The sequence below is a fragment of the Lygodium microphyllum genome, chromosome 25 (genome assembly GCF_053477565.2).
Source record: "Lygodium microphyllum isolate KBCC chromosome 25, Lygodium_microphyllum_v1.1.10, whole genome shotgun sequence".
Lineage (NCBI taxonomy): Eukaryota > Viridiplantae > Streptophyta > Polypodiopsida > Schizaeales > Lygodiaceae > Lygodium > Lygodium microphyllum.
In genome coordinates this window covers 72,284,788-72,310,058 of record NC_141159.1, presented here as the reverse complement: position 1 = coordinate 72,310,058, position 25,271 = coordinate 72,284,788, and the positions used below count along the sequence as shown (strand labels likewise).

The 25,271-nt window shown below is 39.8% G+C and overlaps 1 protein-coding gene and 1 pseudogene across 1 annotated transcript in view; one reads left to right on the top strand and one right to left on the bottom strand.

The window, feature by feature from the left end:
* LOC148014372 (26S proteasome non-ATPase regulatory subunit 13 homolog A-like) overlaps positions 1-24,000 on the bottom strand; it is a 58,919-nt gene extending 34,919 nt beyond the window's left edge. The window contains exons 1-4 of the mRNA XM_087666262.1: positions 23,738-24,000; positions 18,025-18,471; positions 17,864-17,944; positions 17,467-17,663 (exon numbers count right to left, since the gene is read on the bottom strand). Of these exons, the coding sequence (XP_087522388.1) occupies positions 17,467-17,663; positions 17,864-17,944; positions 18,025-18,471; positions 23,738-23,887 (875 nt within the window). The 5' untranslated portion in view covers positions 23,888-24,000. The remainder of the gene's footprint in view (positions 1-17,466; positions 17,664-17,863; positions 17,945-18,024; positions 18,472-23,737) is intronic.
* On the top strand, positions 4,108-8,972 carry LOC148014373 (uncharacterized; annotated as a pseudogene).
* Positions 24,001-25,271: the final 1,271 nt, after the last annotated feature.

Here is a 25,271-nt window from a genome sequence, read left to right as displayed (position 1 = left end):
TGATGCCAGCCCTGCAACCGCCTATCTTCCTACTCCGCCCATCTGCAAGCCTACGTAGCTGCTCCCAGGCAACGCCTTGTCTTCTCTGCCCGCATCCCATTTGACACGTGCACCACCACAATGCCTAGCCTTGGTCAACCGCCACCCACCAATCCCTTCGACCACCTACCCTATGCACCGCGGCCAGCTACATGTGCAACCTGCATCTCCAGTCCCATGCGCCGCCACCTCCAACTCAACCGCCGCCATGCTAACACCGCCTACATCGACAAACTCAATTGAGCTCAGCCACCACTAATCCACCTACCACCACTCAACTCAACCATCCATAAAGGAAGTAAAAAGGAAAAAAAATCAACTATTTTATTCAGATTTAATCTTCTAGAAAGGGCTTTTGCCCATGCAGCATATCTCTATTCCAACACATGTTTAGGACACATTTATAGCAGAGATTTTGTGAATATTCGGGGCTTTTGATGTCAGCTCAGAGATTAGCCAATGTACATCAGTGAGAGCTGTAATAGACTAAATTTGTGCATTTTGGGACAAGAAATGTTGCGGCTTTTGCATTTTTGTGGTGCTAAGCACTATTTGTACCTTGGACGGCATTGTCTATTTCTTTTTTGGTAAAGTGTGGTCTACAAGTTACATTTGATGATGGCTAATGTATGGTCAAAGAAAAGAACACATGACTTTGGTTTTGACTGACACTTCATGTCATGGACTATATATGATTTGGATGCTTATTCAGTTGATCAATCGGTCTATCTAACCTCTACTCTTACCTCTACTATGTCACATGCAAAGTTATGCCATGCTCGCATGGGGCACGTTAACTATGGCAACTTGATGTTTATGCAACGTACACAAATGCTTGATGGCTTACCTCTCTTGGAGAGACCTCCTGAGCATATATGTGAGGGATGCATTTTGGGAAAAATGCATCATTTTTTGTTTCCTCATGATGTTGCTTTTAGAGCAACTATCAAATTATAGATTGTGCATTTGAATGTATGTGGCTCTATGCAAACAAAGTCATTGGGTGGTTGTTACTATTTTCTCACTTTCATTGATAACTTTACTCGTTTTTTTTTTTCTACTCTTTGATGAAAAAGTAAGAGGTGTATGATGCATTTTTGGCTCTTGTAGCACTTGCTGAAAATCAATCTGACTGCAGGATTAACACTCTCCGTTCAAACCGAGGAGAATAATACATGTCTTCTATGCTAAATAATTTTTTGAAGCAAAAAGGCATTATCCATCAATACACTGTTGCTTATACTCTATAGCAGAATGGGGTTGCAGCATAGAGGAAAAATCGGTTACTCATGGAGATAGCCAGATGTATGCTGAAAGCAAGGAGTTTGCCACATAGTTTTAGATGGAAGCAATTATGTGTGCTTGCCATGTTTTGAACAGGTGCCCTACCAAGGCATTAAAGAATGTCACACATTTTGAGGCTCGGAATAGCCGGTAACCTTCTATTGGACATTTTCGTACTTTTGGATGTCCTGTGTATGCTCACATTTCCAAGGTACTAAGAAAGAAGTTGGACAACAAGGCTGTTAAATACATTTTTGTGGAGTACAGCAGTGATAGCAAAGGATATAGATTGTATCATTCTTTGTTTTTGATGAAAAAACAGAATTACCCCTTGTTGGTTTTGATACATATGAGGCTGCCAATGATGTACTTGAAGGGCTGCTGCCCATTTCTTTTGGTGATACAATTGGAGCTTCAACAAGTGAACATAATGTTCAGCCAACTGCACCATTGAGAAATGCAAAAAATCAGCCTATGGTTTATCTAAATATTCAACAAGATGCTGAGTTTGAAGTTCAACAAGAGCTTGTACACAATCAAGAAGCTAGACAAATGCCTAGATGGTACTTGCAGACTATAAAAGATAGTCATTTGGATGCTCCTATTGCTAGTCGTACTAGAAGACAAGCTCGTCTACATGATAGTGCTAATACAATGGAGTTAGTTATGGCAGCACATACACTTGATAATGAGGAGCCTAAATGTTTTGAGGATGCACAACATAGTGTGCATTGGATGGCAACAATGCAAGCTGAGTTTGATTCTATCATAAAGAATCAAACATGGGTTTTAGTGACCTTGCCTGTTGGGAAGAAAGCCATTGGTAAAAAGTGGGTCTATAAGCTAAAAAGGAATACAAATGGATCCATTGACAAATATAAGGTTACATTTGTGGCCAAAGACTATGCACAAAACAAAGGCATTGACTATGAGGAGACATTTGCTCCTACATCTTGCATGACTACCATTTGGTCTATGGTTGCTTTGGTTGCCCATTATGGTTGGATTGTGCACCAGCTTGATATTAAGACTGCATCTTTACATGGGAAACTTCAAGAAGTGTATGTACAACAGCCCATTGTTCTTGCAGTTGTGGGATCCGAACACTTGGTATGTAAGCTGAAAAAGGTTGTATATAGCTTGAAGCAAGCTCCCCAAGCTTGGTATGCAAAAATTGATGCCTTTATACTCAGCCAAGGGTTCATTAATAGCTCATTAGAGTCTACACTTTACATATGTAAAGAGAGGGAATCCTTCTTGGTCATATGTCTTTATGTTGATGATCTTCTGCTCACAAGGACATGTGCTGATCAGATTTCAGAATTCAAACAAAGTTTGTAGCAAACTTTCGAGATGTCAAACTTAGGACCGTTGCACTATTATTTGGGCATTCAATTCATTCATGATGGTAGAGGCATTGGATTGTCACAATCTAAATACATTGGTAGACTTCTTGAGAGGTTTGTCTTGCAGGATTGCAAGCCAATTTGTACACCAATGGAGACTAGATTTAAGCTGTCCTTGCATGATGACAGTGATTTGTTTGATATCCATATGTATGCTCCAACAATTGGATGTCTCATTTACTTATGCAACACAAGGCCAGACATTCAATCTTGAGCAAATATATGCGCCAACCACGCATGCCACATTGGCAAGCTGTGAAGCATGTTTTTCGTCACTTGCAAGATACTAGGACTCTTGGATTGCTTTATGCCAAGGGGGAACCATTGCAACTACATGCTTACAATGATTCAAATTGGGCTGGTGATTTTGATTCACCTCACTCTTTTGACCGAAAGGTTTAAACTTGTTACATGTATGCCATGTGGCACAAATTCCTGAGAGAGAGAGAGAGAGAGAGAGAGCATTAAAAAAAACGTAATAGACATAAAGGGTAGATGAAAGAATGAAGTTTGGAGGAGCTGAGGGCAAATTGCTTCAAGAAAACCTTGCAGCCATGGAGAGTACTTCTACGTCTCTAACTCAAGCACAGAGGTAGAGGTTGCTCCCTCTGATCATCTCTCTCTCTATTCTCAGAAGAAATGCTCTGCATGATGGATTGATTCCATCGAAGGTACAATTCTGTGTTTTCTCTATACATGCTGAATAAGAACAATGAACTCTGTTCATGCTGAATAAGAACAGTGAACTCTACACATAATGAATCGTAAGAACAATGAACTCTGGTCATGCTGAATAAGAACAGTGAACTCTGCTTATGCTGAGTAAGAATAGTGAACTCTGCACATGCTGAATCGTAAGGACAGTGAACTCTGCTCATGTTGAATAAGAACAGTGAACTCTGTTCATGCTGAATCAGAACAGTGAACTCTACACATGCTGAACAGTAAGAACAGTGAATTCTGCACATGCTGGACAGTAAGGGATGTTGATCTGGACATGCTGTATTGTTACTATGTAGCTGGAATTTACTTAGAAGAGATGAAAACCAACTGTTCACATGTTATGTATTTTGGAACATTACCATTTTTGTAATTTTCTATCTTTTAATTGATAAAGAAATACCGAGAGGGGAGCCGGTCTTCGAGGCCAATCTGGTGTTAAAAAGCGAGGGAGAGAGGTCTCTGTTTATGTGTGTGTATGTAAAGTCCAGGTGTTAATTGAAGGAACTACCGCTTTATGTAAGTCATAGACCGGTTGCATGGTTCCATCCCCGGGATTTGAATTCTTTTCTATAAGAATTTAAGCTCGGACAGTTTTGGGTGAAAAGGCCATACACACAGGTTTTACAGAGATTACAGGACGAGAGAGATTGTAGACATGAATAAAGGCAAAGGAAAAATCCCCCATGAAGAAGAGAGTTCTTCTTCTGCTCATAGACACCGAAGAGAGAGTATTGGTGCACAGGTGTCAGCACCTTCTAGAACCGAGATTGAACCACATGATGAGGAGCAAGAACAGGAAGACTTGTTTATGGCACAACTCCTCAGTATGGTTGGCTCTTTCCAACAGCTGGTAAAGAATCCTCGAATGCAAAAAATTTTGAAGTCACATAACGAGGATTCTCAAGCTGAGTCATCACATCGTACCATGGAGCGCTTAAAAAGGCAAACCTCTAATGTGCATGAGCATGTGGAAAAGACATCAAACATGGAGACAAGTCCAGTGCAACAAGAAGCACAAGCACAGGATCAGGGAGTGAATGGTCAAGGCAGTTATACACAAGTGGCACAGCAAACTATTCCTCCTCAATTTACTACTTATCCTGGTTACTTTGGTGGTGGGTCGGTTTTTCAAGCAATGGCTGGATTACCCACGGGTTATCAAGGATACTTGCCTAGAGGGCCACCAGGAATGATGCCTATTGAGGCAGTGAACCCACTTCATGCTAATATTGGCCTACAGCCCGGTTATCAAACTCTGCAGAGTCCTTATTTGATGCCTAGAGTACAAAATGCACCCGCTGGTTTTCTCAGCCTAGTGGACATATGGCAGCTAAGATAGGTGAAATGAATGCTGATAATGCACCTAAGGGACTCCCCTTTTTACAGCCAGCTGTCTATGGCAACCTTACACCAAAAAGTGCAAAGCCTAAAGACTATAAAGAGGGTGGTCAAGCATTAAAGTTTGAAACCTTCAGTGGTATGCCAGATAAGCTGAAAGCTTTGACATTTATACAGCAGTTTGATGCAGCTTACACATGAGGGAATTTTACTAAGACTTCTAAGGTGCGGAAGGCTGCAACTTTTTTGAAAGGTAATGCTTTGCAGTGGTGGAACATATTGTTGATGCAAGGATATGCACCTGCCACTTGGGTTCATTTCAAACAGTTGTTTGCAGCCACATGGTTAACTAACACGTTTGAAGTAGATGTCATAACTGCATGGCATAAATTGGACACGGCAAATTGTACGGATTTAGAAGAGTACAGTAAGAAATTTTGGGAAGCACTTTTGCTCGTGAGTTCTTACAGGACAGTGCCCCTGTCAGAACAAATTGAAAAGTACTGTTGCGGTTTGCCCAAAGCTATCGGGGATTATTGTACCAAGACTAGGGTTACAAATATGATACAGTTAATTGAAAATGCCGGTGTGGCAAATGCATTGTTAAAAGGAAAAGCTAACAGCTTTAAAGACACTGAAAAGAAGGATTCTCAGTTTAAGCAGGATCCTAGTAAGAAGAAGAAGCAATTTCCAGAAAGGACCAATTTTACAAAGAAGTCTTTTTGGAAGAAAAGATTTCAGCAGCCACCTCAGGCTTCTTTTAAACAGGGTAAAGGACAAAAGAGGCCACTTTTTGGCAAATCGTTTGAAGAAACAAAGGCTTTAATGATGGCTGGAAAATGCTTTATTTATGAACAGAAAGGCCATATTGCTTCTAAGTGCCCACAGCAATTTTCTAAAGATGCGGAGGATAAAGATGCGCCAAGTAAAAAGAAGCCCAACATTGGCTTAGTGCCTGATATGGTGGGAGATCAATCAATTGATGATGCTACAGAATTGTGCAGAGCTTGGGAAAAGATCAAAGATTCCACAGTGCTTATTTTCTTTGATCTCGGAGCTCATGCAAACTTTATCTCACCAGCATTGGCAGCTAAATTGGATATACGCCCCGAGGAAATGGGACCAGTTGGACAGGCTGATTTGGCATGCCCAGGACATACTAAACCTGTCACCCCCATTCTTGGCAAACTTCGTATGCATATTCAAAGCTATGTGGACACAAAGGAGTTCCATATTATGCCTCTAGAGGGTTGTGATGTTCTATTGGGTATCCCATGGTGCCACAGGAAGCATGCTATCTTGGATATTTACAATAGAACGATTACTCTTGTACATAGAAGCAAGACTCATGTGTTAGATGCGAAGCTTAAAGGAGAGTCTATCCCAGTTGTTTCTGCTTCTGCAATTACTTCTGTAATGAAAAATCATATTTCTGCGTACTTGGTTTTTGCAAAGCAAGTTAATGAAGTTGATAGTAATGTGTCTGTACTAGATGAAAGTAGAAGGGCTTTCTTGGATAAATTTAGTGATTGTTTCTCAGATTCGTTACCAAGAGAGTTATCCCCTGAGAGGCCTGAAGATCATATCATAGATCTTATTCCAGGAACTAGTCCGCCCAATAGGCCACCATACAGGGTCAGTGCAGCGCAGCAGAAAGAGATCATGACACAGGTTAATGAGCTTTTAGAGAAAGGACTAATTCAGCCCAGTAGTTCTCCATTTTGTTCACCTGTGTTGCTAGTTCGAAAAAAGGACGGCTCTTGGCGAATGTGTATTGACTACAGAGCCTTGAATACGAACACGATCAAGAATAGGTTTTCAATTCCGAGGATAGATGACATTCTTGATTGATTACACGGAGCAAGAATGTTTAGCAAGATAGATTTAAAAAGTGGATACCATCTCATCAGAATCAGGCCAGAGGATATCCATAAGACTGCTTTTAGAACGACATTGGTCTCTATGAATTTTTAGTCATGCCGTTTGGATTGACCAATGCTCCTGCTACATTTAATAGGATGATGGATAGAATTTTCTGCCCTTCATTCTTTGATTATATGATTATCTTTTCAAAGAATGAAGAGGAGTATAGAAAACACCTAGTTGCAGTCTTTAATGAGCTTAAGCGTAGCAGATTACTCATTAATGGTAAAAAGAGTGAATTCTTTTTGAAAGAGATTCACTTCCTTGGGCACATAGGTTCTAAAGATGGTGTGAAGATGGATCCTACAAAGATAGAAGCAATTGTCTCTTAGCCAAACTTGAAAACTATTCCTGATGTCCGCAGTTTTCTTGGCCTATGCTCTTACTACAGAAGATTTGTAAGACACTTTGCAGAGATTGCTTCTCCTTTACATACACTTGAAAAGAAGGATGTCAAATGGCAATGGACTGACAAAGAGAAATCAACATTTAGATGTTTGAAGGGGAAAATGACTACAGATCCAGTACTTATTTTGCTAGATCTGTCTAAGCCATTTGTAGTGTAGTTTGATGCATGTGGAAACAACATTGGTGCTGTATTAATGCAGAATGGTCGAGTTGTGGCATACCAGAGTAGAGTACTTTCTATCGTTAAAAGGACTTACCAAATTTATGAGAAAGAATTATTGGATGTGATCCATGCACTCTCTAGTTGGAAGCACTATTTGATTGGTGCTGATTTTGTATCGCAAACGGATCATCAAACACTTAGATACTTTCTCACACAGGCTAAATTATCAGAGAAACACATGCATTGGGCAAATTTCCTATCTATGTTTCATTTTCAAATAGTGCATATGGAAGGCAAGAAGAATGTAATTGCAGATGTTTTATCTCACAAACCACAGGTGTCAGCTGTTTCAATTCCTTATCACCATGAATTGGATGATATGAAAGAGCAGTATGTTGATGATGAAGATTTCTCTAAAATCTATAAACAGTTGATCGATGGTCAACATCATGATCATTATGTGTTCAAAGAAGGCTTTATCATGATGCATGGAAGACTATGCATTACAAAACAGCTAAGGCCAAAAGTTTTATTAGAAAGTCATGCTCCACCATATGTAGGACATCGTGGTATTGATGCTACAGCCAAAGCGGTAGAGACTTTCTTCTATTGGCCAGCCTTGAGATCTAATATTGATGCATATGTTAGATCTTGCCTTGTATGTCAAAAGGTCAAATTTGATAGACAGAAGGCACCAGGGTTATTGCAACCACTGCGTATTCCAGAAAGGTCATGGGAAAGTATTGCCATGGATTTCATTTTTGATCTTCCAAGAACTTCTTCGGGGAATGATGAAATCTTGACTATCATTTGCAGATTCAGCAAACAGGCACATTTCATTCCTATAAGGAAAAAGGTTAAGTTAGAATACATGGTAAAGATATTTATGCAAAATATCTTCAAGTACCATGGAATGCCACAGTCAATTGTCAGTGATAGAGACCCAAGAATGACTAGCTTGTTTTGGAAAGCATTGTTTGAAAACATGGGCACTACGCTGAAATTTTTATCTTCTTTCTATCCACAAACTGATGGACAGTCTGAAGAAGCAATTTCAATTGTTTTAGATTTACTGAAGTGTTATGTTTCAGATCATAAGACTTCTTGGGAACACTACTTGCCATTGGTTGAGTATGCATACAATAATACAGTGCACTCGTCTACTAGCAAAGCACCTTTTGAGATTGTGGAAGGTGAAAAGAAATTGCCTCCCATTTTGCAAACAAAAGATAACATCTTTAAAGTAGATCGTTATGTAAAAGATTGGGAAGAAGCATATAAAAAGGTCAAGTATGCCCTAGAAAAGTTACAAGCTAAACAGAAAAGAGCTGCTGATAGTCATCGTCGGGAGCTCTTGTTCAAAAAGGATGATTGGGTCTTATTGCGTTTTGAAAAGGCATGTTTGAGAAAACAGAAGGGCAAGGAACATTTGTTTCCAAAGTTGAGTATGCGTTATTACGGCCCTTTTCAAGTCTCAGAGAAGATCAATGACATAGCATATAGGCTGAAATTGCCAGAGAATTGAAAAATTCGTAATGCATTCCATGTGAGCCTATTGAGCTCAGCCTTTAATTGGTGAACTGCCAGAAGATTTGGTTCAAGAGGAACAACCTGAAGTAGAGGAATTAGATGAGATTCTAGTTCCTGAGCAGATCCTGGCACATAAGGATAGGAAAGTGAAAGGTTGAGTTATAAGAAGATTTTTGGTGAAGTTCAAGAGCTATTCACCAATGGATGCCAAATGGATGGAAGAGGCTAAATTGGCAGATTCGCTTCAGTTATTGCTGAGTAAGAACAGTGAACTCTGCACATGCTGAATCGTAAGGGCAGTGAACTCTGCTCATGCTGAATAAGAGCAGTGAACTCTGTTAATGCTGAATCAGAACAGTGAACTCTGCACATGCTAAATAAGAACAATGAGCTCTGCACATGCTAAACAGTAAGAACAGTGTGCTGAACAGTAAGAACAGTCAATTCTGCACATGCTGGACAGTAAGGGATGTTGATCTGGACATGCTGTACTGTTACTATGCAGCTGGGATTTACTTAGAAGAGATGAAAACCAGCTGTTCACAGGTTATGTATTTTGGAACATTACCATTTTTGTAATTTTCTATCTTTTAATTGATAAAGAAATACCGAGAGGGGCGCCAATCTTCGGGGCCAATCTAGTGTTGAGCAAGGGGGAGAGGTCTCTATTTATGTGTGTGTATGTAAAGTCCATGTGTTAATTGAAGGAACTACAGCTTTATGTGAGTTATAGACCGGTTGCAGATTGTGTGCTTAGCCACTGGAGATAGTGTAGGACAATGAGCTTGGACAAGACAGAAGATGCACATGTGAGAATACTCACGGAATAAAAGTCACCGTAACTGAGCCAAATTACACTTTTTGATGTGGTTGCAATATAAAAGTTGCTCAGAATAACTTGAGGAATGCAAGGGTCACCATCCCTAAAATTCACGGAGTTACTATTTTTGGACCCCAAAATCTGTTCATGTCATTATCTTGGTTTTTGCAGGAGGATTAATTCCCTCGTCTGTGCCAAGGTCAAATTTTGCACCGATCACGGAGAATTTTAGACTGAAAGGTTTAAACAGAAAACTTGTTACATGTATGCCATGTGTCACAATTTGGGCACAAATTCCCAAAAGAGAGCATTTTAAAAAAACGTAATAGGTAAGAGGGGCAGATCTGAGCATGAAGTTTTCAAGGGCTGAGAGCAAATTGTTGCAAGTACATCAGCTATGGAGAGTACTTATTCGTCTACTCATGTACGGAGGTAGAGCTTGCTCCCTCCGATCAACTCTCTCTCTCTTCTCAAAGGAAATGCTCTATATGATGGGCTGATTCCATCAAATGTACAGTTATGTGTTTTTCTTTGAATTTCTGCTGAGGCAAGAGTCTCACTATCCAGGTTTAGGAGCAGTTGATTGCTTCTCCAATGCAGGAACTAAAGAAAGTGACGACCACACCACACGGGAACAGGGATTTTCAGCTCTGATTTAGTGCTGTTTGTGGGGCTATTTTACTGCTAGATGATGCCAAGGTCAAAGGGTTTGTAGTCCAACTGGTATGGAACAGATCTGGAATGGAATAAGGCTGAGAACAGGCCAAGAAACAAGTGAAAAACAAAAAATACAGAGTTCTGCATATTACAATTCCACGCTTGAATTATTGAGTTATGCTCACAAAAAGTGTTTTCCTACTTGGGATGTTGTTCTAGATATGTTGTATTGTCCTTATGCAACAGAAATTTACTCAGAAAGGGATGTTGTTCTGGGTATGCTGTACTGTCCTTATGCAGCTGAAATTCACTCAGAAAAGATAAAAGCCAATTGTTTACAGGTTTTGTACTTTGGAACGTTTCTTTTTTTTTTTGTAACCTTCCATCTTTTAATTGATAAAGAAATACCGAGAGGGGCGCTGGTCTTTGGGGCCAATCTGGTGTTGAGCGAGGAAGTTAGGTCTCTATTTGTGTGTGTATGTGAAAAGACCAGGTATTAATTGAAGGGACTACCACTTTATGTCAGTCATAGACCGGTTTCGTAGTTTCATTATGCCGGGATAAAGCATCGTGAAACCAGTCTATGACTCACATAAAGCAGTAGTCCCTTCAATTAATACATGGTCTTTTCACATACACACACAAATAGAGACCTAACTCCCTCGCTCAACACCAGATTGGCCCCGAAGACCGGTGCCCCTCTTGGTATTTCTTTATCAATTAAAAGATGGAAGGTTACCAAAAAAAAAAAAAAAAGTTCCGAAGTACAAAACCTGTAAACAGTTGGCTTTCATCTTTTTTGAGTAAATTTCAGCTGCATAAGGCCAGTACAGCATATCCAAAACAACATTCCAAGTAGGAAAATACTTTTTGTGAGCATAACTCAATAATTCAAGTGTGGAATTGCAATCTGCAGAACTCTGTATTTACTGTTTTTCACCTCTTTCTTGACCTGCTCTCAGCCTTATTCCATTCCAGATCTGTTCCAAACCAGTTGGACTACAAACCCTTTGACCCTGGCATCATTCCAACAGTAAAACAGCCCCACAAACAGCACTAAATCAGAGCTGAAAATCCCTGTTCCCGTGTGGTGTGGTCATCACTTTCTTTAGTTCCTACATTGGAGAACCAATCAACTACTCCTAAACCTGGACAATAAAGCTAAGAAAAACATGGAACTGTACATTCGATGGAATCATCCCATCATGCAGAGCATTTCCTCTGAGAATAGAGAGAGAGTTGACCGGAGGGAGCAAGTTCTACCTCCGTACATGAGTCGGAGACAAATAAGTACACTCCATAGTTGATGTACTTGCAACAATCTGCCCTCAGCCCCTGAAAACTTCATGCTCAGATCTACCCCTCTTGCCTATTACGTTTTTTTTTAATGCTCTCTTTTGGGAATTTGTGCCCAAATTGTAATGCATGGCATACATGAAACAATTCTCTCGTTTAAACCTTCCAATCTAAAATTCTCCGTGATCGGTGCAAATTTTGACCTCGGCACAAACCAGAGAATTAATCCTCATATAAAAACGAAGATAATGACGCGAACAGATTCTAGGGTTCAAAAATAGTAACTCCCTGAATTTTACGGATGGTGACCCTTGCATTCCTCAAGTTGTTCTGAGCAACTTTTATCATTGCAACCACATCAAAAAGTGTAATGTGGCTCAATTACGATGACTTTTGTTCCGTGAGCATTCTCACATGTGCATCTTCTATCTTGGCCAGGCTCATTGTCCTGCACAATCTCCAGTGGCTAAGCACACAATCCCAAACCATTGGCATTCTATTCTTTAGTATCCATTCAATATGGAACCAGTCCCAAGGCTCAGACAAACCATTAATTCAATCTGTCCCAATGGCTGCCTCTTCTAGCCATGCAAAGATCTTGACTTGATCCAAGAGAACTCTCGAGGTAAAAAGCAACAGCAACTAAAGAAAGAAAATATAAAATACTTATATAAGTAAATAAAAAAAGCGACTGCAAAAAGTACCACCACCTGGTGACAAAATTTACTTCCTTAATTTGAGTTTGTTTATACAATGTTAAGCATTTGGCTATTGGGTATAGCCCATTTGTGATAAAGCATTGGGCTATTGGATATAGCCCATTTGTGCTAATGTACGATTATGAGCCAAAACTACTAACTGTCATCAAGCTCAAGGGGGTGAAAATGCAATCCGTGGTCAACTTCTTGCACAATATGTAGAAAATATTAACAATTATGAGGAAAAGCATTAAGATAACCTAAGATTGTGCCAGGTTTTATATTAACCAACATTGTACTCCTCGAGAGATCTAGGAGGGCATGTGGATTTATCTTAAAGTCCTAAAGAACTCTGACTCAATACTACTAGCAAGGGCTATAAAATATATTCAAGGAATTCTCGTCCTTTCCAAATTACCGAGATGATAAGCAAGGTACCTATGAGCTTGCTTTACCTCCGAATACCCAAGTTTACCTAGTGTTCCACATAGTCATTTGAAAGAATGACAGAGACAGGTGAACTAGTAGTTTTGATTGAGAAAGTCTCACAGCTCCAAGACATTGTTTGTTATGTTCCACTTAAACCCCAACTAGTTATTGACCATAGGACTAAATGATTCCATCAATCCATTTATACCAAAAATTTGATCAAGTGAAAATTTTGCCCGGAGGCAAGGGCTACTTAGATGATACATCCATCGAAAAGTCATCTTTTCCACTTCGTTTCTAACGATATTGCAAAGAACAGCAATCAATTATAAAGGGAAAAATGTTACATCCTTGGACATCTAAATGGACACACTAATAGCATCAACCACAATGGTTATAAAGTGATTTAGTGTGAATGCACTAAGGATACTTTAGGATTAGGGCAACAAAGTTCTATTTCTAGGACTCCATGCCCTATTATGCACATCATTGTGCAAACACTACTCTTGGACTCTTGGCCGAGTCCATACACTAGGACCACATGAGCTAGTGGTATGGGATACTGACTCTTGGGACAAGGTCAGCTTGCTACTAGCTCCCAAGCTTGAGGGCACATCCATTAGGCTCTATGGCCAGGAGTTCTAGGACTCCATGCCCTATTATGCACATCATTGTGCAAACACTACTCTTGAACTCTTGGCCGAGTCCATACACTAGGACCACATGAGCTAGTGGTATGGGATACTGACTCTTGGGACAAGGTCAGCTTGCTACTAGCTCCCAAGCTTGAGGCCACATCCATTAGGCTCTATGGCCAGGAGGTGAGTCTAATGTACATATCCCATATGTTTGTGGATATAACTAGTATCATGTCTCACGTGCAAGTTAGATCCTAGCTAGACAATTCACTAATTCTTTTAGTCACTCTTTGTCCTCATGCACTTGCTAATTGTTATACACATAAATAGAGACCTATCTCATGACACAAATGACTGGTGTTCCCTCTAATCAATCCCATTTTGTCCCTTGTGTCTTTGCCAACTCTCTCTCGTACAAACATTGAGCATTCATATGACAAAATTGGTTGATCAATTCATTTTTATCCTTAATCCATTGGCCATCAATTACTCTCGTCAATCATGACCTTTCACATGACAAAAAACTAATTGGAAACCTCATGCATGCTCTTCAAAATCTGCAATGGTATCCCATATGCTACCAAGCCAACACTTATGAAACACATTACACAGTTTATGGTTCCATCCCCAATCCCTTGCATAACCAGTTGCTTATCTAATTGCATGTCAATGTTAGCATGCATCTCACTCTGCATTCTAGGTTACAAAACTCACAAACATATTCCCAAACTAACCTTACACGACAACCTGAAAACCAGCAACTTAGTTTCCTTGCATTCCAAGACTCACCAAAGGCAACATCTGGTTGTCCATAAGAAACATACTGCATATTGTTTCCTCTTGGGCAAGTATACTATTGAAATGAAAGTCCATATATATTCAACATTATAGGTGTTGGTGTGTTAATGTATACAATGCCTTTGACCTAGAAGACAAACCGTGAGCTTCACTAGGTTGTTTCATATGTGAAACAGCATTTCTCCCTTTAACATCAAAAACTAACCACATAAATTAAGCAAACTGAGATTACTGAATCTACAATTGCAATGTCATAACAACACTTGCTAACTATACCCAAAACATTGCATGATCATCCGGAGTGTCACGAGGACGTGTACTTTTGAAACCTCACTTAATATATAGATTAATTTTTAATCACATGGTTAAGTAAATGTTGCACATATGAGGTGTAACTAGGATTAGAGTAAATCTGCGAGCCCGAGACCAAAGGAAATCACGAGATGTCAAAGGCAAAAGTTGCTATAAGTTATGTCACACGTGTACTTGGTGATATCTGGTGCTAGTTGTTGACCTAGGACATTCATTTGGCCATAAGTGTCAATTGGTGACACTAGGGAAGTGGCGTACCTAATGTCAATCTAATAGTCAAAGATGGCACAGAGACACTTGGGAATGTAAGTTGCCTAGCCAATTTAATTATTGGCAAACCAAAATTATTTTTCAAGGCACCAAAATTATTATTAGATTAATTTTCAATATTTAAAGACTGAAAATCAATATTTATTATGGATAATGGTAAAAAAACCATTTGGGAAGGCTGCAACTTGTCAAAAATGCACATGCAAAACTGAAAAACGTCTTTAGGGACTAGAGAGAGGTATTTTTAGGATATTCAACCTGCAAAAGGGAGGGAGGGACGAGATGTTGTTGGTCTGATTTGCAGCCATTGGAGGACTTTCAAAGGCAGACAGGGACAAGAGAAGACCAATCAATAGTAGATGACAGCATCTACAAGCTATTGAGACACGGTAGCAGCAGTAAATGACTGATTTTCTTCAGCTCTTTGCATCTACAAGCTCTTGAGACAGGGAAGTAACAAAAAATGACAGATTTTGTTCAATTCTTCGCGAAGAAAGTCTGAATTTTCTCTCCCTTCAACATTATCTCTCATTTCCCAGCCTTTCTACAACCTTGCTCCGAAGATTACAACATCGAGATCACCAAAGGCTGAGAAATTTCAGATTTCTCTACCGTAAACCCTAACCTACAACAAAAGTTAGGGTTTAACAACGGCCTCAAGAAGCAAGCCAAAAATTAGAAGCTCCAAGACTTGGATTCAACAAGGCTGAAGCTGTTTTTAGCCTATTCAAGTGGAGGGACCAGCAAATCATTGAATTTGGGGCATTTTCCATCTCCATCAAAGCAGGTAAAGGCCAATTGATTGCCCGAATCAAGGGGCAAATCTGATTGAAGACTTGCTGGTCATTTTGGACAACAAGGGGAGTTGGAATACCGAAAGGGATTGGGAAAATCTAATTGCACATCAACTTCTTCAATTAAGTTAAATAAATACCGAAAGAGGCGTCAGTTTTGGGGCCAACAAGGTGTCCAATGTCCAAGATTATATGGTAAAGTGTACATTTCACTTTTGTGAATTCGTTAATTGCTGTAAATAGTGCTTAATCACATTATTTACCACCCTATCCGAGGAGGAAGGCTGGTTACACCGAGCATCTAGTACTTGCCTCAGTACATCAAAATAAGTTGCATGCTTGTTATTCTCATTGATTGCAAGCTGTCCCATAGCACCCCTTCCACATGATGACTTAAAAGCATGCGATGGGTGCCTATCACGAGTTCCTATTTCTCACTCTTCTTACCATTGTTAAGTGACCTTTGTTACTACTAGCCCCTTATTTTATGTCATTCGCAGCACACAAAAACCTTGCTGCACATCATTTTTAGCACATCATTTTTTACGATTTGCCCCTTGTTGCACATCATTTTCGGCACACATAAACCTTGCTGTAATCAAATTGTAGCAAGCCAAAAAAGCATAGGTTCACACCTCAAGATAATCTGCACTCCATCAAGTAAGGGGATATCAAAGAAGACACCAGACAGATGTGGACAGCAGTGAAGGAAGCAAAAAGCAATTCTCTGTAGCTAACGGTGATGCAGAAGTGATCTCTAAGGGAAGTAGGAAAATGCAGACATCAACTACCTGGGAAAGCCACCAAGAAGGTGAGTGACTGCTTCAGAAGGTGGGCAACTATCTGCAATAGGAGCAACAGCAGAAAATGCAGATGCAGCCCTCCTGATAAGGTTGATGACGACTCCAGATGGGACAGAAAATGCAGGCAACACCTCCTGCTTGCTGGACAGCCAGGTTGTGATGGTAGCAGCAAAGGCTGAATGGGCACACCTCCCCTTGGCAGGTGGCAGCATGGGCTGACTATGGACCTGTTTGCGCAAGGGATAAGCCAGTAGATGAATAGAGGGGTGCTCAGTGAAGAGAGAGAGTACCTGAAAGAATGATCTGAGCAAGAGAGAAATTGGGATGCCCACAACATGTCTCATACCAGATTTTTGGGCTTTTTGGGGCTGTTTTAGAAAGAAAAATTAGGCATTAATGCATAATAATTTAATGTTAATGCAAGCCTTGATTTTGGTGGCTCAACAGACTCTCTCCATGTCCAAGAGCAAGGACAAGATGCCCAAGGACAGCTGCAATGGTACACAGTATACATGCATGCACACTAGCACAACTCAAGTGAGTGACCACCCTAAAAGAGGAATGTAAAGGGACCAAAAGAGTGGGTGCCCACTTATCATGTATTTTTATACCAATGTGCATTATATTTTCCCCTGTACAATACAGATTATCAGCTTTCACTTGCTGTTGAAGTCTGTTTATTCTCTGTGCACTTGATTATAGCCCACTTGTTCACATATGGTAGCAGATCCTCACAGATTCTGTGGACCATATGAGGAAGGCTCCAATCAGTCTTGCAAATCTGCATGCTATGCTAAGTTGCATAATGGAAAAACATGTATATGGTGATTAAAATGCTTTCTTTTTCAGTTTAGGATAACAGGTCAAAATTATACTTCTTGATAGCATATCCCTTCTAGAAGTTATTTCTCATATTCTAGAAACTCAAAGGCCAGGTGTATGCCAAAATTCAAATATCTAAGAAACCTACATAATACATTACAAAGTACTAGTTTAACCAAGTACTTGCACAACATCAATACTTTGGTTACGTGGACTTGTTTATACCCACTGTATAACAGTCATAAGCTATTTGCCAAGCACCTTTCAGAACCTTCAACTGAGACATGAGAAGAGAGAATACACCAATCTACTCACCTGAAAATGATCTCCATAAGGCATAGAATATTAATTTTCTCTAGCAATTTCTTTTCATTATCAACTAAAGCAGGCTGTGTCACGAGATCTGTTTTATATCTCCAACATAACTCCTGATACTTAGTAAGATCCCCTGCATTGAAAGCTTGTAGAATATGATAAAGCCAATCAACACTAGACCCTAGAAGACTCTTAACCTGCAGACATAGGAAGAACCCCACAATAGATAGCTGTTAGCCTGATGCTCATAGCAGCCTGAAAAGACAAGTATGTTGTGCATGTATTGGTGCACAGAAAAAAAGCACATAAGTGTATGCTATGCAGAATAATATTCTCAACAAGTACACAGACATCAAAGTACATGTGTAAAGTGCTAAATCTATATTGATGGGCTTACTATTGGGTGTGCCAGCAACTCTCCAAAATTGTAGATATTATCCCCAAGCAATGCTGCTAAAGACAAATCGAATGCAAGATCCTGTTGAAAGAAAAACATGTTTAGGAAACCTGTCACAATAGAAGAAATAACTATATTTCAAGTAATCAATCAGCACTCACCAATTTAAATGGTTCTGACAAGGTTTCAACAGATGTATATGCCAAGTACATAAGAGCACTTTTATAGAATTCTGCAAACTCCTGCCTGGACTTGTAGTATTGAGATGAAACCCAGTGAAAACTTGCATGCACTGAAGGATCAACATCAGTCATACTGTCAAGAGTACTTTTTCCTTCATCAAGGAGCTCCTTGCACTTCTTTTGCTCGCCCCGTTCTAGCTTCAGTAGAGCTATTCGCATCTTTAAATATAAAATAGGTTCTTCAGTCCGTCTTTGCCTAGAAGCACGAAGCTTTTCAATCACTTCCTCCAGATAACTAATTGCAACCTCATTCTCAGTGTACTGGCGAGATACTATATCTGCAAAATGTGCTAACTTGAGGAGATTTATTTTTGTCTCAAAATCTGAGATGAAATTGTGGTAAAGTTGGATAAGTGCATCTCCTGCCTGCAAAAAGGTAGCAGATCATCGCCCATGTTTCACGCAGAAAAGTTTAAAACCACGTCTTGTTTCATTTTCAAGATGCAATCACAAAGTTTAATTCCTTAACTTCTACTGCAAACCTAAAGATGCAAGCCAGTTTACCATAATGTCTGAAGTTTAAACAATATCCTTGAGGGAACAGCTTTGTCCAGCCAATGGTGAAAATTCTAGCTGGTAAAACTTTAATAGCATGAACATGATCTGCACTTGCATAAAAATGGAACTATCACAGAAAACACTCTGTTGTCTTGGGCCCAATCTGCCCTAGTGTGCCAAGAACTGCATTCCTACTGCTCTCAGTCGAATGAAACGCTAACGAAACCATGGTTTTTGTCTCCATATGTAACTGAGACAGATAGAGAGAGTCTGAGAGACCGACAGACAGAGACCCAAAGACAAGAAAGAGGAAGTTCGTTCTATTAGCATCCTCTTAAAGGCCTCAAAGAAATCTGGGACAAAACTGGGGACATCAAATTTTGCCATTGCATTCACATTCCCAGTGCCTACAAGCACTAAATAAACTATTAAAGAAACACAACTTGAACACGATTGTAGTAACTTAATACATGTCATATCATAAAGAACATATAGCCTGTTAAGCCAACTAGAAGCCCACGAATCCATCAATTTTTCTGCCTCTAAAAAGTCACAAAAAGCATTATTTCATTGAACTGAGAGGACAACTGGTTCAGAAAGTTCTATAAAAGGAGCTTTGGTGTCTTGAAACTAGCCTTCCTTAGCAGAGGTGCTGATATGCCTAATTACCAGCAAATTGCACGAAGTAATACTTCATTATAAACTGAAATAAACACTTTACCACTTTAAAATAGAAAAGTCAACACCTGATTGGCCCCAAGACTGTGGTGCCCTTTGCAGAATTTCTTTAAGTTGTATTTCACAATCTTGCAGTACAGCTGAGAATTGATTCAATCCCTCAAAAAATGGAAGGCCTTGCCACAAACTCAAGAGGTACGCCCTCAAATCTACACTTCCTCTATTGATCATACAAAATTTGGAACATATGGCTGTCCAAAATGACCAGCAGCAAAATCCCCAAACTTGCCCCTGATCTGAAGCACTTGCAGGTACAAATTGTCTGAGTGTGGCAATAAATAGGCAGCCACAAAATGAATAAAATAATCAGGTCAGCCAGCCTGAAACTGGTCAACTGGCTGCAGGCTGGTCCGACTGCATAAAATAGTGCAGTAAATGCTGTGAAAAATGCTGGCCACATGGCACCTGTCATACCTGCCCAACTCTGTCCAACCTACCCAGACTGCTGCGAAAACTACTGGCGACTGCTGCATACTGTCAAACCTGATCAGGAAATGCACGAAACTCCTCTGAAATGCCTATGCACTGCCTCTGCCTGTCCAAAGGATGACCAAATCTCTTAACACCCCCTCTCGGATCCTGGACATGACATAAAGCTTAGGGATCTAGAGTGTTGTCGAAGAATGACATGAGGAAGAGTCTTCATCAATAAGTCTGCCAAGTTATCGTCTATCTTCCAATACACCACATCAATAGTCTCATCCAAGATCTTCTCTAGAGTAAAATGGTATTGTATCTCAATATGCTTCGACCTAGCATGGAACACACAATTCCAAGCCAAGGCAATGCAACTCTCATTGTTGCAATGAACTGTAGTAGGACCTCTCTACTGACAACCAAGCTCTCTTAACAAGCTCCGAAGACAAGCTCCGAAGCCACAATGTCTCACATGTAGTGGAAGATGCCCCTCTATACTCCCACCTCTATAGATGATAGGGCATTTGTGGGCTGCTTTACTACTCCAAGCGATAGCACCTACACCCAAAGTAAAGCAATAACCTGTCATTGACCTCTGATGGTCAACATCTCCAAACCAATCTAATTTTGAGCCAGCCCCGTAGAACAAAGGATGTATCTCTTGTACCTACGGGATAAGAAATGCCTAGGTCAAGGATCCCCCTCAGGAACCACAAAATCCTCAGCAACCTACTGATGCACCAACTTGGGTTCACTCATGAAAAAGCAAACCAAGATCAAAACTATCAATCCAAGTATTTAAGAGCCATATCAACAACTCAGTCAACTGTCTATAGCAAGTAGCATTTCACCAATGATCTACACGGGCCATAACCTTCCAATTCAAATCCATGGAAGCAGTAATAGACCAGCACTCCTCCATCTCAAAGGTGGTCAAAAGCTCTTGCACATATTACTGTTGAGAGATGAAAATCACCCCTCAAAGTCTTCCAAATCTCATGGCCTAAGAAGAAGTGGAGAATGCCTAAGTCCATTATCTCTAACTCCTCTTATAGTATCTCCTTTGTCTACTTAACCATTTGAGCTTGGTTACCTGTCAAAATGAGATTGTCCACGTACAGCACGAACAAATCGCACCCTCCAACTAATGTGTGGACGTACAACTGGCGATCAACAGTGGAACTATCACAAAGACATGAAATTTTGAGATGCTTTAATCTTACCGACAAGGTTGTCAGCACGTGATACACATGGCAGTTATTTCATTGTAACACACCCAAGGACCCTGAGAATGCAACGGGTGTCAAAGGCAAAAGTTGTAATAAGTTATGCTTGACAAGTACTAGGTGGTACCCGGTGTCAGCTTTAAGCCTAGGCCAATTTATTGGTCACTAATGTCAGTGGTGACATTAGAGACTAGGCATTAATTAAATAATGTCAATCTAAGGGTCGATACCTGCTCAAGGATACTTGGAAGACAAATTGGCTTGGCCAATCTAATTATTGATTGGTGAAATTAATTTTCAGAGCACTAGAGTAAATATTAAATTAATTTTTAAATTTAATATTCTAAAAATTTATTTAATAAGCTTGAAATGCTAGAAAATGGGATTCGAAGGCTGCCACTTGGTAGAACTTACCCATGCAAGTGAAAGAAACGTTTTTAGGGGCTAGTGAAAGTCTATTCCAACCATTATGAGAAAGAAGGAGGCTGTTAGACAACAAGGAGATGTTGATGTAATTTGTAATCACCAAGGATCAGACCTACAGCATCTGGCAATCCTATAGCATGTGACAATAGTTTGGAGCCCTCCAAGAGCAAGTGACAGCAGCCCAAGGTTCTTCTCGTGCAAATGACAACATACAAGAGGGGGCCGCAATCTTTTTGGTGGATCCTAAGCTATAGATGATAGCTTCCATGGTTATTTGAGCACGGCAACAGAAGCTTTTCAACGTTTCTCACGATGAAACTCTAAAATTTCTCTCTGCAACATTCTCTCTCATCCCCCAAAAATCTCTCAAGTTATCTTAACATTTTCCAACAGTTTGAGCCATCAAAGGAAGAGATTTCAATCAATCTTTGTTGTAAACCCTAATTATAACAAAAATTAGGGTTTTGACAGCTGCCTCAGGATATGTGCTCAAAATTGAGAGCCTAGAACTTGACTTTTAACAATTAAAATCGAGGAATTTCAAAGAGATTCAAGAGACCAACCAGTCAATATCACATTTGAGACTGAATTTATCTTTCAAGGAAAACAAGGTGAAGGACAATCCCCAAGCAACCCAAGGGACAAATTAATTTAGAGGCTTGATGGTCAATCATAGTAGCAAGAGACACTTGGATTAGTAGAGGAGATCAGAGAATCTCAGTTATACTCCTTCCATTTGTAATATATGACAAAGAAATACTACAAGGGATGCCAATTTGTCTAATTATTCAAGTGATAAAGTGTCTAATGTCTAATTATTCAATGTTCAATGTCTAATTATTCAAGTGATAAAGTCCAATGTCTAATTATTCAAGTGATAAAGTGTGTATTTTCAATTTGTGTGAATTTTGTGCTTGCGGTAATTAGTACTTAATCAAGTTACTTACCACGCTATCCAAGGAGAAAGGCTGATTTCAAAAATGCCAATACCCCGACTCCCCTTGAAAGAACGAGCCTTTCTTCTTGTTTCAAGAACACACAACTTCTTTGAGGTGTAAAGGGCCTTCTTCAAACTATAGCCTTTGCCATCTAATGAGAAAAAGCCACAAGGTTGCTCAAAATAGATCTCCTCTAAATCACTATTAAGAAAGATAAATTCCACATCTAGCTAATAAACCAACCATCTCCTATGGCTAACTAAAGCAAGAACGACCCTAATGGTAGCCATCCGAGCTAGAGTTATCCCATTTTCCCCTCATGATCACGCCATTCGATTTCACCTTTAGTGCCTAATAATGAGCTACCTCAATTATATATACTTCAATATTTTGTACCACAACCTAGAAGCCTTGCTCATCCCTACCATTTTCTTGTGTTTATTCTCCCTTCATTATTCACCCTTCCTTTGCAAAATTGTTTCTATCTAGCATGTTTAGGCCAATCCAAGGCTCATAAAATTATCTGAGAGAGCACCACAAAATTTAAGGATCCCTATCAAATTTAAAACCCTTAATATGTGTACAAATCAAATCTCTTTTAAAACACAGCTCTAAAAAGATCTCATTCTAATTGTCATCGACTTTGGAGCTATCCATATAGAAGTGGTCATCTATTTGCCGAGACCAAGAAGTTAAGGACAACCTTATGATGTGCCCAAAGGACAAGACAATAATAAGAAGCAACAACATGTAGATTGTCGCAATAAACTAGCTAATCACATTACAGAATTGATTGGACTATTTTGGACACCTAAGGCAACCACTTATCATTTTCAAGGATCATCACACTTTAACCAGGAATAACTTGTTCATTGATTGCCAACAGATCTATAAGTGAAATAAAAATGGAACGAGTGGGACAAATCTCAGCCTATCTCAGACATGAGAGCCTCATTATGATGAGTAAAACTGCTCAATGGGCAGGCTCCTAAGCTGCCACAACTCACATAGACCTCTGAAAGATTCATATCACACTGTATGTAACGGTAACCATGCTGAAAAATAGGGTTTACAGTTGTAACAAACATTGTTAATATACAAGAACGTGCTCACTCTCCAGGGGCACGGGCACTCCATCCAGATTAGCCCGTAACGCATAATGACAACAAGACCTAGAAGGAAAAATTCACGGGCTGTGTGAAAAATGGTGGACCAAAATGCTTCGACTTAATAAACGACGGCACTATAGCTGTTAGACTCTGAGACGAGATGTAACAGAACACCGTGTGAATCTGATGAGTTAAAATACAGCAAAAACACACCATTTACAGTTTCAATGACAAGCTACACGAGAAATGCGACAGATAAAAAGTTGCTAGGGTTTGTGACCTGGAAGACAGTAAGGGCAACAAACTGCTCGAGCTTGAGGGTGAGCTGATGCCAGAGCTTCCGCTCATAGAGATCCGCCAACGAAGTGTACCATTCGGCGAGCTCTGGCTGAGCGGCCCTCTGACTCTCCAGATACTTCAACGCGGCCATAGCCAATAGCTCTGCTCAGGCAGCGCGTGATGACGTAGTCCTCAAGGGGGGACGCTCTTCCTGTTCTTACAAGGAAGTTGTGAAAGCATTTCCCCTTAAATACGTATCTATTTATGAACGCACCTTCGCTAACAAATTATATACACACGTTGTCATGTTGTCACGCATACACACGCAGATATAATATATCTGTTGGCAAATACATACACATGTTCTCATGTTGTCATGCACATTCTTGGAACTTCCCTTCTCTAAACCTCCCCACTTGAATGTGTGACACATGTTCCAATACCAAGACACATCTCTTGCATCTATTTGTCTTGTTGTTGGTCCTCCTTGAGGAATTCAACATCTTCGTCATTGGCCTTCTGTAGAGTTGATTCAAGTTTTGAGTCGTCAGATCAAGCTTTATTTGTTATAATAGTTATGGCTTTAGCCTAAGCTTGTCCTCCTTGTTTTGTATGATTGATTTGGCTATTGTTATAGTACACCTTTATCCTGTTTTTGTAGGCTCTTGTTACTGAACTATTTTTGTCTCTTTGAACTTTAAATGCAACGACCCTCCTGATTATAATATATGAATCAACCCAATGGTCCATCATGAGGGCTTCACTGATGTCTTTCCATTGATGGGGAAGTAAATGTTGAGTTTTTGTTGTTCTAAATAATAGACTAGTTTATCCTTGGTCGCAATGTTTCTTTTGTTATTTCGTATCTCAGTGCATTCACTCATAAATTTATGTGTGTGTTACGTGGGTTCAATATAATTAAAAAAATTTACATATAAAATATCACAATGTAAAGGAGTTACTTACAGATTGAATAAAATAGGGTTACTTTTTTTTAAATCAAAGATAACAATATTTATAAATAGACCTTGAATACACGTGATATAGAGAATATACATATAGTGAACCCCTCAAGCTTTGTGCTAGTTTGCAAATTGTGTAGTAGAGTATGTCTTGTGAGATTGGCAAGTTTACTTCTAGATGTGCAAGCCATTACAAGGTATTTTCTTTGTCTAGCTATTTACATGCATGTTTTAGGAGGGAATTGGGGGTCTCAACAAAGTGGTTTGCGAGGCTTTTGCATGAACCGACAAATCATCCCCACTACATAATGTAAGTCAGGACGGTGAGTAATAGGCAAGTATATCAAGTTTCCCACCATCTGTCGATACATGGTCACATTCTCTATGTCATTCCCAACATCAATCTGCAGCTTGACATTCTGATCAAGGGGTGTCTCCATAGGCTTGCATTCAGCCATACCATACTTCTGTAACATGTTATGAGCATACTGCTTCTGTAGTAGCCATATACCTTAAGGCGTAGATACTACCTCAATTTCAAGAAAATACTTCAGCTCACCAAGGTCTTTGACT